The sequence below is a fragment of the Myodes glareolus genome, chromosome 15, assembly GCF_982192425.1.
Source record: "Myodes glareolus chromosome 15, mMyoGla1.1, whole genome shotgun sequence".
Lineage (NCBI taxonomy): Eukaryota > Metazoa > Chordata > Mammalia > Rodentia > Cricetidae > Myodes > Myodes glareolus.
In genome coordinates this window covers 18,244,429-18,260,690 of record NC_142040.1, presented here as the reverse complement: position 1 = coordinate 18,260,690, position 16,262 = coordinate 18,244,429, and the positions used below count along the sequence as shown (strand labels likewise).

General features: G+C 43.5%; 1 protein-coding gene across 2 annotated transcripts in view; it reads left to right on the top strand.

Annotated features, from left to right (window-relative positions):
• Nucleotides 1–12,782, top strand: part of Atg10 (autophagy related 10) — a 277,766-nt gene extending 264,984 nt beyond the window's left edge. For both annotated transcript variants that reach the window (XM_085676874.2, XM_085676875.2), the window contains 3 exons: nt 10,418–10,515; nt 11,152–11,267; nt 12,021–12,782. In XM_085676874.2, the coding sequence (XP_085533000.2) occupies nt 10,418–10,515; nt 11,152–11,251 (198 nt within the window). In that variant the 3' untranslated portion in view covers nt 11,252–11,267; nt 12,021–12,782. The remainder of the gene's footprint in view (nt 1–10,417; nt 10,516–11,151; nt 11,268–12,020) is intronic.
• The last annotated feature ends 3,480 nt before the right edge of the window (nt 12,783–16,262 follow it).

The window sequence follows — 16,262 nt, the reverse complement described above, 5'->3', positions numbered from 1 at the left end:
TGCCAGAGACCCTATTTCAAAACAAAACAAAGCAAAAAACTGGATATGGTGGTGCATGGCTTTAATCTCAGCACTTGGAAGGCAGCGTCAGATGCCTCTATGAGTTCAGTACCAGCCTAACCTACACAGTGAGTTCTAGGCCAGCCAGAGCTAGAGCGGCCATGTCAGAACAGTTAGTAATAAAAATAATAAGGCAAAATTGAAGAATAACTAAATATATCATTTACAATGTAAAGTATGATTAGAAAGTCTAGATTAAAAGTAGGTAAATATAGTTAAAGGGTCTATTAATATACTAGGAGAAGAATCTGAGGAATTGCATATGTCATAGTAAAAATGAGAGGAGCTGGTGAATATACTAACAAGTTAAGAGCTATAGAGGATAGAAGAGAATTGACATATGTATGGAATTTTCAGAACAAAGGAGAGACCGCACTCACAGAGGTGACTCCAGGAACTCCTCAGGAGCTGGAAGGACCTTCGTGTTTGTGTTCTGGAGGTCAGTGAACCCCCAGCAGTAGAAATGAAGAAACCCACACCCAGGTACTTCACAGGAGGAAGACCTGAAGAGGGGCACAGTTAACTCCTACTTATAAAACCTGGAAGAAGGCGAGGTGCTACAGCTCACGTCCTGATAGATACATCTGTAATCTAGAATTGCTTTACCTACAGCTTATTTTTCAGAAATGATGGCCCGACAGAACATCCTAGGATGGGACTGTTTATCACCTGTAAATCCTCACTAAAACATGCTCCTGAAAGATGTATTTCAGGGGTAAAATAATCTCGGGTAGAGGCAGGGGGTCAGGGCAAGCTCAATCTCCAATACGTAGCGAGTTTGAGGCCACCCTGGGCTATGTGAGGTAGTGTCTCAAAAAAAAAAAAAAAGTCCCAAATGAATGCTAAGATTCACCAAAAAGTTAAAGGTAAAATTTGAAGAACTCTCAGGGAACATGGAGTTATAAAATACTAATAGTCTCTCTAGCATTGAGCAGCAGCAGATGTAACTGAAATACAGGGAAAGAGCGCATAAGCCAGGACAGAGAGAGCTTGCCGTCCTCCAGTATTTCCATTGCTTGGGAAAAGAGAAAGACACTGAACAAGTATAGATTTTATTTTTAAAAAATTAGTTAACTGAGTATTTTGGGGATAACTTTAACTTTAAAATTAAAGATACCTGTAAAGTTCAACCTAAATAAAAGAGAAAGAACAATGTGAAAAGTTCCCCGCCCCCGCCTTGGACTGGAGCGATGGCTCAGTGATTAAGAATACATATGACTCTTGCAGAGAACCTGAGTTCTAGTCCCAGCTCCTATGTCAGCAACTTCAGCACCATGGATTCAGTGCCCTCTTCTGTCCTCTGCAGACACTTGCACTCATGGGCACATACACATAGACATAATTAAAAATAAAATAAATATTAATTTTTATGCTTATATTAGATATAAAATAATTATAAGCATAAAAAATAGTATAACAATACTTAAAGAGAATTCCGAAAAGCCCTATATGGCAGGGGCTGGCACAGGGCAGATGCTTAGTAGCACATGCTCATTAAAGAAAAAGCAACAAGAACTGTGAGCATATGTGTGTAAAAGAGTCTGAGAGGAAGTTCACAGCTGATTAAATCCAGTTTCCCTCTTGGTTCTCTATATTTTCTAAACTCTATACTACTCATAGAAGTTTATGAATGTACATGATCTTAAAGTCAATAAGTAGATGTCTGAAGGGGTCAACTAGAGAGTTGAGAGAGGAAGGGACTGTCGTAGATATCAAGTCTGGTTGGGCGCGAGAGGAGCTGCAGTGTGATGGGCAGCAAGACTGGCGGTGGCAAGGGCCGCTGCCCTCTTACATGGATGACGCTAAGCACAGGGCTCAGTGTGGCAAGAGCCAAGCCCTCCTCAGAGAGGTGTTGTGGCTGAGGTCACAGGAACCCTACTGCTGCTCGCTCATCCTTCTCCCACACAGGGTGTGTATAAGGAGGACACCTTGCTCCATTTTTTTGTTTGTTTTGGTTTTTTTGGTGAGACAGGGTCTTGCTATGTTGCTCTGGTTGTCCTGGAACTTGCTACGTAGACGAGGCTAACCTTGAACTCACAGAGCGCCACCTAACTTTCTCCATTTCTAAGGAATATGCCAGAGTAGAAGCTGTGATCAGTCTGGAGTATGCAACCAGATGAAAGCTCACTGTGCGAAATCATATTTGTGCTCTCCCAGAGAGCTGAGTAAAGAAATGAAGCAGATGACTCGTCATGTTTATTATATGTGAGATGGAGGTGCAGTATTACCATTTCCTTCTGATAGTCACAGCTAATGGTTCTAAAAGCAATTCCCAGGATTCATGTCAGACATACTTTATGAGACATCTAACCACTGCAAAATTAAATTCCATAGGGAATGTGCCTGTATACCTCCTCTGCAGTTACAGAGATAGAAATCTGACCCATCATTTCTATTTGCACAGAAGAGCATTTAGCAGGACTGTGTTCCAGGGATGTCCTTATTGAGTTGTTAGCCTACACACCATTGCTGTGGACTTCCTCACCGGCTTCTCCATGGGCATCCCCTTAGTGCATTGGTGCTAAGAGCAGATGGTGGCACTTACACATGAGTGTACCTCTCGGACTGATCTAAAATGAATGTCACTGAAAGATCCTGCCTGGTTTGATTTTCTTTCATTTCCTAAAAAGAAAAACAACACCAAAAAGGTGTATTAAACAAATCAGGCATAGGAGTTCAGATTTTTTTCTCTGATTCCAACACTTAATTCCTGAGTGAGCTGAGGAGTGCTTTTGTCTCTGGATCTGGCTATCTACAGATAAAGTGGAAAGTGCAGATATTATCTCCTGATGGGATCGGTTTTAAAAGAAAGGGCCATTGCAGAGAAGTAGCTTTTGAAGAATATTGTCCTGACTAATTGTCTTCACTGGTCACATACATCAGAGCATTTGAAACCCTCCCCGCTGCTGTGCTGGTTAGTTTTATGTCAGCTCGACACAGCTAAAGCCATCTGAGAGGAGGGAACCTCAATGAAGAAAATGCCTCTGTAAGGTCAGCCTGTAGGACATTTTCTTAATTAGTGATTGATATCACTAATTGATAGGACATTTTCTTAATTAGCTCATCGTAGGTGATGCCATCCCTGGGCTGATGGTACTGGGTTCTATAAGAAAGCACCGAGCAAGCCAATAAACAGCACCCCTCTGTGGCCTACTTTAGTTCCTGCCTCCAGCTTCTTGCCCTGTTTGAGTTTCTATCCCGACTTCCCTCCGTGAAGTACTGTTACCTGGAAGTGTTAAGTTACCTGAATAAACCCTTTTCTCCCCCAAGTTGCTTTGGTCATGGTGTTTCATCGCGGCAATGACAACTCTAACTAAGACACCTACTTGGCCTGAACACAAATTTCTAGGCTTTATATGGCTGCCTGGATATGACTCAAACGCTGAGGGGTTGACATTAGGTCTCCCCTCCAGCTTCCCTCTTTGAGAGTGGCCAGCATTGTTAAAGGACCTGACCACCTGAAGCCCATCTCATCACATCCCTGTACCCAACCTGGGAAAAAAAAGAAAAAACCTTCTTCATGTAAAACGCCCAGGGCTGGGGCTGAAGCTGTGGCTCGGCAATTGAGAGCACTTGTTCTTGGAGAGGAGCAGGGTAGGTTCCTAACATCCAATAATGGCTTACAGCTGTCCTAGGCTCCAGTTCCAAGAGATCTGATGTCCTCCTCTGTTCCCCCACCCCCAGGCACTGGGCATACACACAGTGCACATACATACATACATGCAGGCAAAAATACATACACACAGAGAATAAAAATAGTAAATAAGATGACTTCCCAAAACAACTTTTAAAAAAAAGATGCCAAACACTGTGATTGATGGGAACTCCAGGATAGCACAGCCCACACCAAACCAGATGTGTCTGAGCTCTTCTCCCATCCTAGAGAGGGTGCAGCTCTCAGAGGCGATTTACAGCCCAGTTTATTTCACCTACCCCCGAGACTTCCGGGGACTTCAAAGTCCTGATCAAGAAACAACCACTCCTTTCTAGTCCAGCTGTCAGCTCACCCAGGCTACCACCCAGGGTGCATACGGACTCACATGGATAGCATCCTCTTGGTGTATGACTATCAGCCTCTGACTCAGGTGTCACCAGTTGGCCCACTGCATGGGATGAAGAGAGAGGGGGCTTCACCTTAACCCAACTGAATCCCAGTTTCAGCTGAAGGTAGCCAGAATAAAGTCAGCATCCCTAACCCCCTTGGAGACCACCTCCTTCTAAATGCTGTTCCATGACGTCAGTGTCTTTCTTGTTATTTTATATAAGCAAAAAAGACTAACGTGAGATCACAGAGGCTGCCCTTAGAGGGGATCTGCATGCCTTATAGCCTGTCTAGTACTGTCACAAAACTGCTAATCTCCTAGCATGTGGCAACCCTAAGACAGAGTGAGAGTATAGGATTAACTTCCTATATTGCAGCCTTATACCCAAACATCACCAGTAATCTGCTAATCTCAGAGACCTACCCTTCAACTCGGAGACCCCCCCCCACCCTCCAAACACAGAGATGCCCATCCCCCAAGCTCAGAGGCCTCTTCCCTTTAATGTCTATAAATATAAAGAATGTCCTTTGCTCTGCAGGTGGCTGCTGCAGCTCCTACCCAAGTCTCCTGCTGCCCATGGCTAGCATTATTAGAAGACATGATTGACTGAAAATATTTGGCTGAGATCACTGTACAAACTGAATTTTGTGACTTCTGCAGCATTGCCACCTCCATGAGTGGGTTTGGAGAGATGGCTCCGTGGTTAAGAGCACTGGCTGCTCTTCCAGAGGACCTAGGTTTGATTCCCAACATTCACATAGTGGCTCAGAGTCCTCTTAACTCCAGTTCCAGAGGATCCAGTGCCCTTGGCCCTACTTTATTTTCCAGTCCAATCTGTCTGGTGTTTCTGTGTGCTTCTTGTACCTTTATAGGCATCTCCTTCTTCAGGTTAGGAAATTTTTCTTCAATGATTTTATTGAAGAAATTTTCCGGGACTTTAAGCTGGCCTTCTTCCTCTATTCCTATTATTCTTAGGTTTGGTCTTTTCATGGTGTCCCAGGTTTTCTCGAGACTTTGTGTCAGGAGTTGGGGTTTTGTGTTGTTGTTTGTTTGTTTAAGGGGTTTTTTGTATTAATGTTTTCTTTGACTGATGTATCCCTTTATTCTGTTGTATCTTCTTTTCTCTTACAGCTCCTGTATTCTTTCCGTGAAACTTGTCTCTGTAGTTCCTGTTCATCCGTCTAGCCCTTTCCTTTCTCCAGCTTCTGTTTTCTTTATTGCTTCTATATCCATTTTCAGATCTTGAACAGTTTCAGTCATTTCCTTCAAGTGTTGGATTGTGTTTTCTTGTATTTTTTAAGAGTTTTATTCATTTCCTTTTTAAGGACTTCTCTACCATCCTTATATAGTTAATTTTAAGGTTTTTTTTTTCTTTACTTCAGCTTTGTTGGAATACTCAGAGCCTGCTGAGGTAGAATAACTGGGCTATAATGATGACATATTGCCCTGGCTTGTTGATTGTGTTTTTATACTGGCATCTAAGCATCCGAGTTCAGATGACTCTGTGTCTAGGTGCTGGTTTCTGGATTTGTCTTTGTTGAGTGGATGTTTCACTCCTGGTTTCTGTTTCCTCTCTGGGTTTTGGAGACTGTGAAGACTGTGATGTTCTGTTTTCCTGACCTGCTCAGCTGCTGTGCTCACAGGGAAGGCCTGCTGCTGTAGGAGGCTGGGAGACTGGGATGAACTGGAGGAAGGAAGGTTGGAAGAGGTCTGTGTGATCTGTTAGGGATGAGGTCAGAGAGGGAAGACCCCAGCAGGTTTCCTACTACAGAGCTGGGGATGCGACTGGGGGATTGGATCTGGAAGAACGGAGAGGTTTTCTTACAGAGGTAACCGTGGGTTAGCAGGGTGTATCTGCTGGGATGGGGGCTGGGATGCAGCAGCAAGTGGGGAGAGGACAGTTAGAAGGAAGTGCTCTATGGGATCCACGGGAGATGTGGGCAGCAGGATGGGAGGCTGTAGCTGGTGTTCTGTTACATCGCTAGAGGAGAGACAGAGGGATTCAGTCTTGGGGAACAGAGAGACAGGAGAAGGCCTACAGACAGACTACCTGGGTTTGATCATTCCTCTTTATGTGAGGATTTTCTCCTTGTTTTGGACTCTCAGCCGTTTCGCAGTATATGTCTTCTGTTATATCGGTCATCTAAGTTTGTGAATTTTCAGGCTGTTCTGTCTGCTCCTGTCTCCACTCCTGAGATTCCTATTACATGCATGCTGCTGCAGCCGCGGCTGCCCTCCAAATGCATAAGGCTCCTTTTCTCCGTACTTTCCTTCCTCCTCTTCTGTTTCAGAGTGAATATTTCTTTTAACATATCTTCAAATCCACTGATTCTTTCTCCTCTCATCTCACATCTGGTGGTGAATTTGCATAGAACATCTCTGCCTGACATTTCACTGACTTCTACCTGGGGTTTGTAAACATATTTTAAATCTTTAAACATATTGATATAATATGAATTCTTGATAAAGCCAACATTTTGGCCCACCCAGAGTCCATTTTTATTTTTAAATACATTGCCCTATGTGTTTCCTTTATGTATTGCCATAAATTTCTTTGAAAACTCAACACTTTGGATAGAATATTACAGCAACCTAGGACTCTAGTAGCTTCCTCTGAGGGCTGTCTTTTTGCTCTTGTTGCTCTTGTCCCCGTTTGTTTTAGTGACTTCTCTGTGCTTCATCTTCAGAATGTGCCTCCCCTGTAAGTGTTGCCTCCGTCTGAGATATCTGTTGTTTTTGTTGTTGCTCGTTTGGTTTTGGTTTGTTTTGAGACAGGGTCTCACCGTGCTCAGACTGGTGGGCCTCATGATCCTCCTTCCTCAGTCTCTGAAAAAGGTAAAGTTATACACATGGGTCTGTCACTGTGTCTGGCTTTTTATTCTCATTTAAAATTTTTAGCCTGTCTTCCCCAGAGTGGCCCAGCTGTGTCTGAAGAGTTTACGGGTTGATAGAGATTGTCTTCAAAAGCATCAAGCCCATGGAGCTTCCCTCTTTTGCCACTGGCTAGGGTGCGGGTGAAGCCCACTCAGACTCCAGACACTGTTCAAGCCGTCATGGCTTTCATTTCTTGGCAGCCCTGTGTCTCTCCTGCATTGTGTCGTCCATCAGCAGAGATGCCTGCGAGCCTTCCTTCCCTCCTGCAGCTGCCTCCTGTCCAGGATCCCTCCCTTAAAATGTGTGCCTTGCCAGCTGCTCGCCCCTACTGGAAGTGCAGCCTCAGAGCTGTGGCATCCCTTCTTTAGGTCTGCTTTGTGATTTGTCTCGACAGTGCTTCTGGACAGTAGACAGAGATCAAATCTGAGCCGCTGGCAACACAGCTGCTACCTCTTAGGACCAGAGAGGGGAGGCAAGGGCTTGTGCAGGGGAAAGGAAATGTTTTTAAGCAAGCTTTCTTCTGTTTCTGATTTGAAATCATTGAGTTTAATCATAAATTATACTTCCCAAAATGTTTATTTGCCTTCAGTTTTTGGTTTCTAGTCCCCGTGACCTGTTTCCTCAGGTTTGTACTTACTTTGGGAGGAGAGGAGTTGCTGGCTTATTTTGCCACAGTTGAAGATTTGCCCCCCATGGTTATTTCTTTCCCTTTTTGCAATATTTTTATTAATTCTTTAGTAATTTTATAAATGAGCTAGGAGTGATGGCACATGCCTTTAGTTCCAGCACTTGAGAGGCAGATGCAGGTGGATCTCTGAGTTAAAGGCCAGCCTCGTCTATACAGAGAAACCCTGTCTCAAAAACAACAAGAAGAATTTCACAAATGTATTTTTATCGTCTTCACCCCCATTTCCTCCCCCTTAGCACCACCCCCAGCCCTTCTCATCCAACTTCGAGATTATTTCTTTTTCTTTCCTCCCCATCAAGTCCAGTCTGTGTTGCCCGGCTAGTCTTGGGACAGACGCCTTTCCTAGTGTGTGGTCAGCCCATCAGGGTCACATGTTTAAGTGACTCTGCTCCCTCCAATAGCTATCACGTGCAGTGACTCCTGAGCTTATCATGATATTACGTATGTACTTTTCCCCTCTCTGCTGGAGCTTGTGCTGGCTGTGTGCCTCTCTCACAACCCTGTGAGTTCATGTGCATCTGCCCTCCAGGGACTGGAAAACACTGCTACCCTGGCGTTACCCACAACCTCTGACTCTTACACTCCTCTGCTCCTTCTCCGAACAAAGACCCCTGAGTCCTGAGGGGTAGGTGTGATATGGATGTCTGATTTCTGGCTGAGCACTCCACGGTATTTTGTTCTCTGAATGTTGATTGGTTGGGAGTGTCTGTGTTAATTGCCATCTACTGAAAGGAGAAGCTTTTCTGTTGAGAGTTAAAAATGTTCTTCTGATCTATTCAGTATTATAATAAGTCATGAGAATCATTTTAAAAACTATGTGTATTTAGCAGAATAATAGTGTTGAGTTTTCTCCTGGGATATATCTAGCTACAGATTTTTGGCCCCTTTAATAATCCAAGGTATGGATTTCTTCTCATAGAGTAGGTCTGAGCCAACCAGAAGTAGTGGTTGATCCCATAACGCACGTGCCACTGTGGCACCAGCGGGCTTGTCTTTTCAGGACAGTAGTTGTAGTTTGCAGGATTCATATCTAGGTGAGATTGAGGCTTACATTTCTCTTCTGACAGCATGCATAGCACCTTTTAGCACCATGAACACTGCCCTCTAGGTGAGTACCAGTTTGATGTCCCCATGTTCTGTGACCTCAAGCTGAGGTCTTCAGCAATGAGGTTTTACCATCAAGTTATAGCCAGGGGTACTGGCAACATTCTGTAATGCTTGGCAGTCAGTGTCACCCACTGCACAGCATCTCAAAAATAGGTAACTCATTTCTGGTACTGGGGTATGTATTTGCTAGCATAGGATGTCTGTTTGGGGTATTGTCCTCCCATTGTAGGGTAGCACAATTAAACCTCTTTTTATATGTGTATAATTATGTAATATTACAAAGTTTCTGCAGTAGTAGGTCTCCATATGGTTTTTACAAAAGGTAATTAGTATTACTTTTATCCCTCCTCATGTTCCTCCTTTACCCTGCTCGCCGATGCCCATCCCAATTTAACCCTTCTTCTCCCATTGTTTCCCTTTCAAAACAGTTCTCTGAACTGAACTGTGTCTATGAGTCTCCTGGGTTGTTCTTCTGAGGTCTTATAAAATGTAGGCTATACTCCTCTATGAGGCAAACCCTCAACTGTCTAATGAAACAATTCTGCATGAGTTAGTAAGAAGTCCTTCAGGAAAACTAGTGTGTGTGTGTGTGTGTGTGTGTGTGTGTGTGTATGTGTGTGTGTACATACTTATGTAAATGGCTTTGGTTCCTTTACTAACAAAGAGGTAAGAGAAATACTTCATTCTTATTGTCAAGTTACTGGTATTTCTGTATACCACTGAAGAAAAATTAAAGAATAATTATAAGCCAAAGAGAAACATGGCTAACCAAGACAGAACCAAAGAAATTCATCTAATTTATAGCGTGTAAATGGAATGTGTGCCCCACTGTGTTTGACAGTAAATCAGTGAATAGCTCCTTTTCATGGCCTTTGACATTTTTGGACTATAATTGTGTTTCAGAGTAGAAAGTCAACCTGAATGTTAATCAGTGACTTGGAATGTAAGATCAATGTTTATCTTAAAAGAGCAGAGCTGATGATATAGCTTAGTAGATGTATTAGTCACTGTGAAGAAACACCATGACCACAGAAACTCTTACAAAAGAAAGCATTTAACTGGGGACTTGCTTTCAGTCTCAGAGATTTAGTCCATTATCATCATGGTGGTGAGCATGGTGTCATGCATGCAATAAGTGAAGCCCATCACGATCCTCAGGCCAAGAGAGTACTTGTGTCTGGCAGGATTTGAAACCTCAAAGCCCACTTCTTGTAACACACTTGCTCCACAAGGCCATACCTCCTAATCCAACCCTTCTAATCTTTCTCGAATAGTGCCACTCCGTGATGGACAGTCATTCAAATATATGACCCTAAGGGGTCCATTCTCAATCAAACCACCACAGTGGATAAAAGCACTTGTAACCAAGCTTGATGATGGGAGGTCAAGCCCAGGACCCCAATGGCAAAAGGAGAGGAACAACTCCTGCAAGTTTTCCTCAGATTGCCACATGGCCACATGTGTGCATGTACACATGTGCTTGTGTGCAAACAGGCATACGTGCATGTGTATTATGTGTGTATGTGTGTGTGCACAGAGGGTGAGGGAGAGAGAGAGAAATGGTGTACAGATTCGAAACAATTAAAAAGTAAAGCAGATTGTTTAACTTTTTGAAGTAGTTCAATGGCAGCTTGAATTGTTGCAGGAGCATCCAATACTTGGGCAACCATTTTTTGTTCTACATCCCTGCAAGACAAATGAATTCATGACCGCTGTGCTGAAAAATCCGCAGAAAATCAATAGGTAAGAAACACCTTCAAGACACATTGTACTCTACTCTGACTTTAAAAGTATAAATCTTTTCACGCGACTCTAAAAGCCAGGCTAAAATAAGAAATATTCTTTCTAACAGTAATGGTGAACACATTGATTTTGGCCGTGTGCTAAGTGTCCTGATTTTTAGCTCTATGAACACATTGGGCTTTTCTGACACCCCAGGAACTGAATACCACTGCTTTCCTCAGTTCTCAGACAGGAGAGCTAAAGCGCAGAGGCGCTGGTGAGTCTGCTGGAGTCGCACAGCTAGTTCGGGGTAGGCCTGGGACCGGAATACAGCATTTTTAGCTCAGCGCCACTGTTTTAGCTACCGCATTCAGGCAGCTCAACAACTGCTTACATTCAAATGAAAGTGTTGGGCCATCATGAGGAATCAGAGGCCCCAGCTCTGTCTTGCCTTCTGCTACCTTGGTGAGAGATTTTCCTATACTCAGGATCACAAGTCCAACCTACACCTTGTGACTGGCGCAGGGATTCTGGGATGCCAAGCAAGCCCACGGCTTGGGGGAAGGCCTCATTTCCCTTCCTTTTGGCCACTCTCTAGTTCTCTATCCAAAACTAGGAGTCAGCATTTATAGCACATATGACTCACTTCTTTTCTAGAAATGTCAACTACATCACATCATGGCTGAGCATCGTGGGGCCAGTTGTTGGTCTGAATCTACCTCTGAGCTATGCTAAAGCCACATCGCAGGACGAGTGATCTGTTGACAAGCAAGGTAAAGAGCAAAGCCTGGGTTCCTGCTTAGTTGTCAGAAAGATGTTAGTGTCTCTCTTACCCTTAGCCACACCTCGTGTCTAGGGTCAGTTTGCATCATCTTTACTGGATTGGGCCCTGGCTAGTTCTTTAGTGTTCCAGTTATTTTAGAGGTGCCTTACTGTAAGAGTCAGCACTTTCCAATGGATACCCACGCCCGACCCAGGCTGCGCGCTTCCTGAACTCGGGCCCATGAGAAGGGACGATTGTCCTGAGGGTTGAAAAAGAGACACACACAAAAGAAACCTTTGCTCATTCACAAGAGTAAATGGCAACTTTATTAAACTCAAGTCAGGTATTTATACCAGTGGGCTAGAAGGACCAAAAATGCAAGGCCTCCTCCCAACCAGGAGCAGTAGGGAAGATTAAAGCCTTCCCGGCGCCTCGGGCAGGGTCAACTAGGGGGAGGCAGGCTATCGGCCTACTGCTAAGACCTTGAATACAAGTGGAATCACCATAACAAAGAGAACCAGGTTCTAGCTAGGTTATCCCCTCAAGCCAGAGCTAGTGCAGAGTCTCCAGGAAGCCGGAGGTCACAGGGCCCTGCGAATCGCCAGGAGAGAAAGGAAGAAACTTTGGTAGCTACACCTTACCTTGCTACAAAGGGCACCGCACAACTGCAGGAGTGGGTGGTTTTATTTTATGATCAATATTCTGGAAATAGACTTTACTGCCCTCCTTAATTCTCTGCTTTTACGTTGTTTTTATTCCCCAGTCTTCCGCTGATCCTAGAGACTACAGCAAGCCTCAGTGCTTATGGAACTGGGACTGCAGTACCTCATGTCATCAAGATTTGATGCAGATTTCTTTCCTTGGGAAGAAGTCTACAAAACTGTTTGGAATAGTGGTTGTGTGGAAGGAACACATCGCAGATTCAGATCACTATACCTAGCAAAAATGAGTCTATCTAACCCAGTGACGTTGTAATGCTGACCTCATCAGGGCTCACCCAGGCCATTTTACTACGGGCACAGTTCTTTTTCTGTTGTGGAGAATGGTGGAGAAATGCATTTGTGTGTTTAGTTTTGCATAAGATGAATGGAAATTGCCTTTAATCCCAGCACTCAGGAGGCAGAGGCAGGTGGATCTCTGTGAGTTCAAGGCCAGCCTGGTCTACAGAGCGAGTTCCAGAACAGGATCCAAAGCTATACAGAGAAACCCTATCTCAAAAAACCAGAGGGGGGGGGGAGAGGATGTATGGAAATTAAAATGTAGAACTTACTTGTCTCTGGAAATTAATTTTGTAAAAATAACCCATCTTAAATTATTCTCTCACGGGCTAGAGAATTTGCTCAGAGGGTAAGAGTATTGCCTGCTCTTCCAAAGGTCCTGAGTTCAATTCCCAGCAACCAATGGTGGCTCACAACCATCTGTAATGAGGTCTGGTGCCCCCTTCTGTCCTGCAGGCATGCACACAGACAGAATCTTGTATACATAATAAATAAATATTTTAAAAAATTATTCTCTCACAGTCAAACTTAGTAGCAATGAATTATTTCTCTGTAACTCCCCCAAAATGCATGTGTGTGTATGTGTGTGTGCGTAAAAAAGTAGATACAAAATAAAGAATAAATTATCATTTTATTATAATAATATGTTTTACAAGCAAAGTTTGACAAGATAACTAGAGGTTTTTTATATAGTTATAGGAAACATTTAAGCATTGCAATTTTCTGATAAAAATAGCGCTTTCATTTTCCTTCTACCTGCGAGCCCCACAGCTGCTCAGCTGCATTCCCGGAGGCTTTATGCAGGGTTTTGTAACCTACAACTCCCTTCTTTTCAGTGTGAGAATAACAGGCTGCTTCCCAGTGTCGCTGTGAGAGCTCCATGAAATCATTAATGCAAAAGTTTTGAGGAGTGTATACAAATACTAATTAAATGTTCAACTGCCACATAATCAGCTGCTATTAATTCAGTCCGTAGTATAGTCCATAGACAGCAAGACATTAGGACAAACCTTGTCTGGATAAATCACAGGTTGCTTTATTTTACATTTTCGTTTTCTAGAAGATGAAATCAGGTGGAAAACACAAGTGGTGTAGTATAATACAAACACCAGTGATACCGTTTCTTCCATGAAGTGTGCCCTGCAGACACCCAAGCCACCTTCTGGAATAGTCTGTCTGGGGTGATTTTGTCAGCCACATTCCCTAAAAAACCTCTACTTTTGATTAACTTTTACCGTAGCATTGATTTGTATCCTATTAGTGCCAGCAAGCCCTTGTCATTTCTTTGCAAAGTAGATTTGCTTCCTGATGTTTATCAACACAAGGTTCCATCATAACCCATTATGAGTTGAAAATACCGTTAACTGAAGGTGTATTTAATATCTGTAACATATTGAACATCACAATTTAGCATAACCACTTTTTCTTTTTAACTTTTGTTTTGTCTGCATAGAAGCATGGGCCAGGGCACTTGCCAGAGAGTAAATGTGGAGATGAAGGGACAGAGCTCTCCTTCCACCGTGTGAGCACTGGAGATGAAGCTCAGGTCTTCGGCTTGGCCGCTGTTCCTTTGCCCACTGACCTACCGCACTGGTATTAGCTGCCTTTAAATACGCTCAGAACGCTTAGCCTGATGTTAGGCAAAATTGCCTTTAAGAAGACAGTTGTATAAAAGTGCTGAATATCTAGCATTTTGTAAATGTTATTGGATATGAAAGCACAAAACACATGGACTGACTTTGTGGGAGCCTGGTTTGTTTGGATGCTCACTTTATAGACCTGGATGGAGGGGAGGAGGACCTTGGACTTCCCACGGGGCAGGGAACTCTGACTGCTCTTAGGACTAGAGAGAGAGAGGGGTGGTGGGGAGGGGGAGGGAAAAGGGAGGCGGGGAGGAGGTGGAAATTTTTAATAAATAAATAAAATAGGAAAAAAACCAAGAAACACAAAGAAAACCTATAAAAATGATAATTGAAATAAACAATCCAAAGACTAATAAGACAGAAAAGAAAGAGATGCCCAAACAAAGCAAAATGAGATTTAAAAAAAAAATCTACAAAGATACCACTGAGGTTTTGGTTTTGGGGTGTGTGTGTGTGTGTGTGTGTGTGTGTGTTGGCCAACTATTCCTATGTGTTGGTCTACCCCTGACATGTGGTTAATATGTCTATAAGACTCCATTGGAGAAAACTGATTTCCTCTTTGCCAGTGAGCATAAACTACAGATAAGTTCATGGTTAGAGTGGGCTCCTGTGTCCACTCCTCCAAGTGTTAGAACCCCATCTGGCTTGTACCTGTGCAGGCTCTATGCGTGCCGCCACAGTCTCTGTAGTCCATATATGCACCAGGCCTGCTGTGTCCCGAAGATACTGTTCTCTTGACAGTACCCACCAGCTCTGGCTCTCACAAGTTCTCCTCCTCTTCTGCGTAGTCCCTTGAGCCATGATGAAGGCATCACATTTAGGGCCGAGTGCTCCAAAGTCTCCACTCTCCACTCTGTGCAAGGTTTGGTTCTTTAGTGTCATGCTCTCCTCAGCTTGCTGTCACTGACTACTGTCACAAACAGTATTGCACTGCATTTCACTAGCCCAGGAAAAGATCAAAATTCAAAGTATGGTTTCTGCTGCCTATGTATCATCATTTTACACCATCGGGAAGTAAAAGATTGCCCAACTGCACTACTGTAAGTCAGTTTGTCTGTATAAGAATAGTAAGAACATTTAGACCCTTTTATTTCAATACAGTGGCTGCTACAGTTTAAATGACATTCATCTCCTTTGAAACCTCTGTTGAAATGTAATTCCCAGTGATACTGAGAAGTGGTGGGTCCTTTAAGAGAGCAGGTAGTCAAGAGGGTCTGATTCTGATCTCAGAGAAATAGATCAGGTTCTTGTGGAAGTACGTGGTCATAAAGCAGATGTTAAATTAAATGGCCCCCACAGGCTCATACATTTGAATACTTGTTCCCTAGTTGGTAGACTATTTAGGAAGGATTAGAGGAAATGGCCTTGTTGGGCTTGGAGGTTTCAAAAGCTTACATCAGGTCTAGTATCATTCTCACTGCCTACAACTTGCAGATCAAATCTGACTTTTCAGGTACTACTCCAGCGCCATGCCAGCATGCTGCCATGCTAACCCATGGTGGTCATGGACTAACCGTCTAAACTGTAAGCAAGCCCCCAGTTAAATGCTTTCTTTTATAAATTGCCTCAGTCATGGCACCTGTGGTGGTTTGAATGAAAATGGTCCCCATGGGCTCCTAGGGAATGGTATTATTTGAAAGGATTAGGACGTGTAGCCTTGTTCAGGAAGTGAGTCGCTGGGGGTGGTCTTTGAGGTCTCTCTCTTCCCGCTGCCTGCATTCCACATGTACAACTCAGCTACTTCTCCAGCACCACGTCTGCCTGCATCCACCATGCTTCCTGCCATGATGTAATGGACTAGGCCTCTGATCTGTAAACCAGCCCAATTAAATATTTTTCTTACAAGAGTTGTGTGGTCATGGTGTCTCTTCACAGCACTATAAACCCTAACTAAGACAGAAGTGGGTACCAGAGACTGGAGTATGGATGTGACAGGCCTGACCATGCTTTTGTTTGGAGGAATATGGAACACTTTGGGGTTTAGGACTAGAAAAGCAATTGGGTATTTTAAGTAGGGATTAATGGGCCATCCTAGTAGGAACATTGAAGACAGTGCACAATTTTAAGGAGAAAATGTGGCACCAGGAAGTATAATTATTCCCACTGGGCAAGAATAAGAACACTATCACAATTTTTTAGCCAAATTTGAAGCGAGCTTTATTAAATACTGGCCAGGATAATGGACACTGGCCAGGATTCCTAGAGAATGGCTGCAAATTACGTTTGTCAGGTGCTTATAAAGGCAAAATCCACAAGGCTATTGATACAGTCGGGGCAAGCATACACCCTGGTGTAGTTCCTGCCCACATGTAATCAAGCACATTCTTTGCTGTTACAGGATATTCCTTCATACTGTGTGACAAT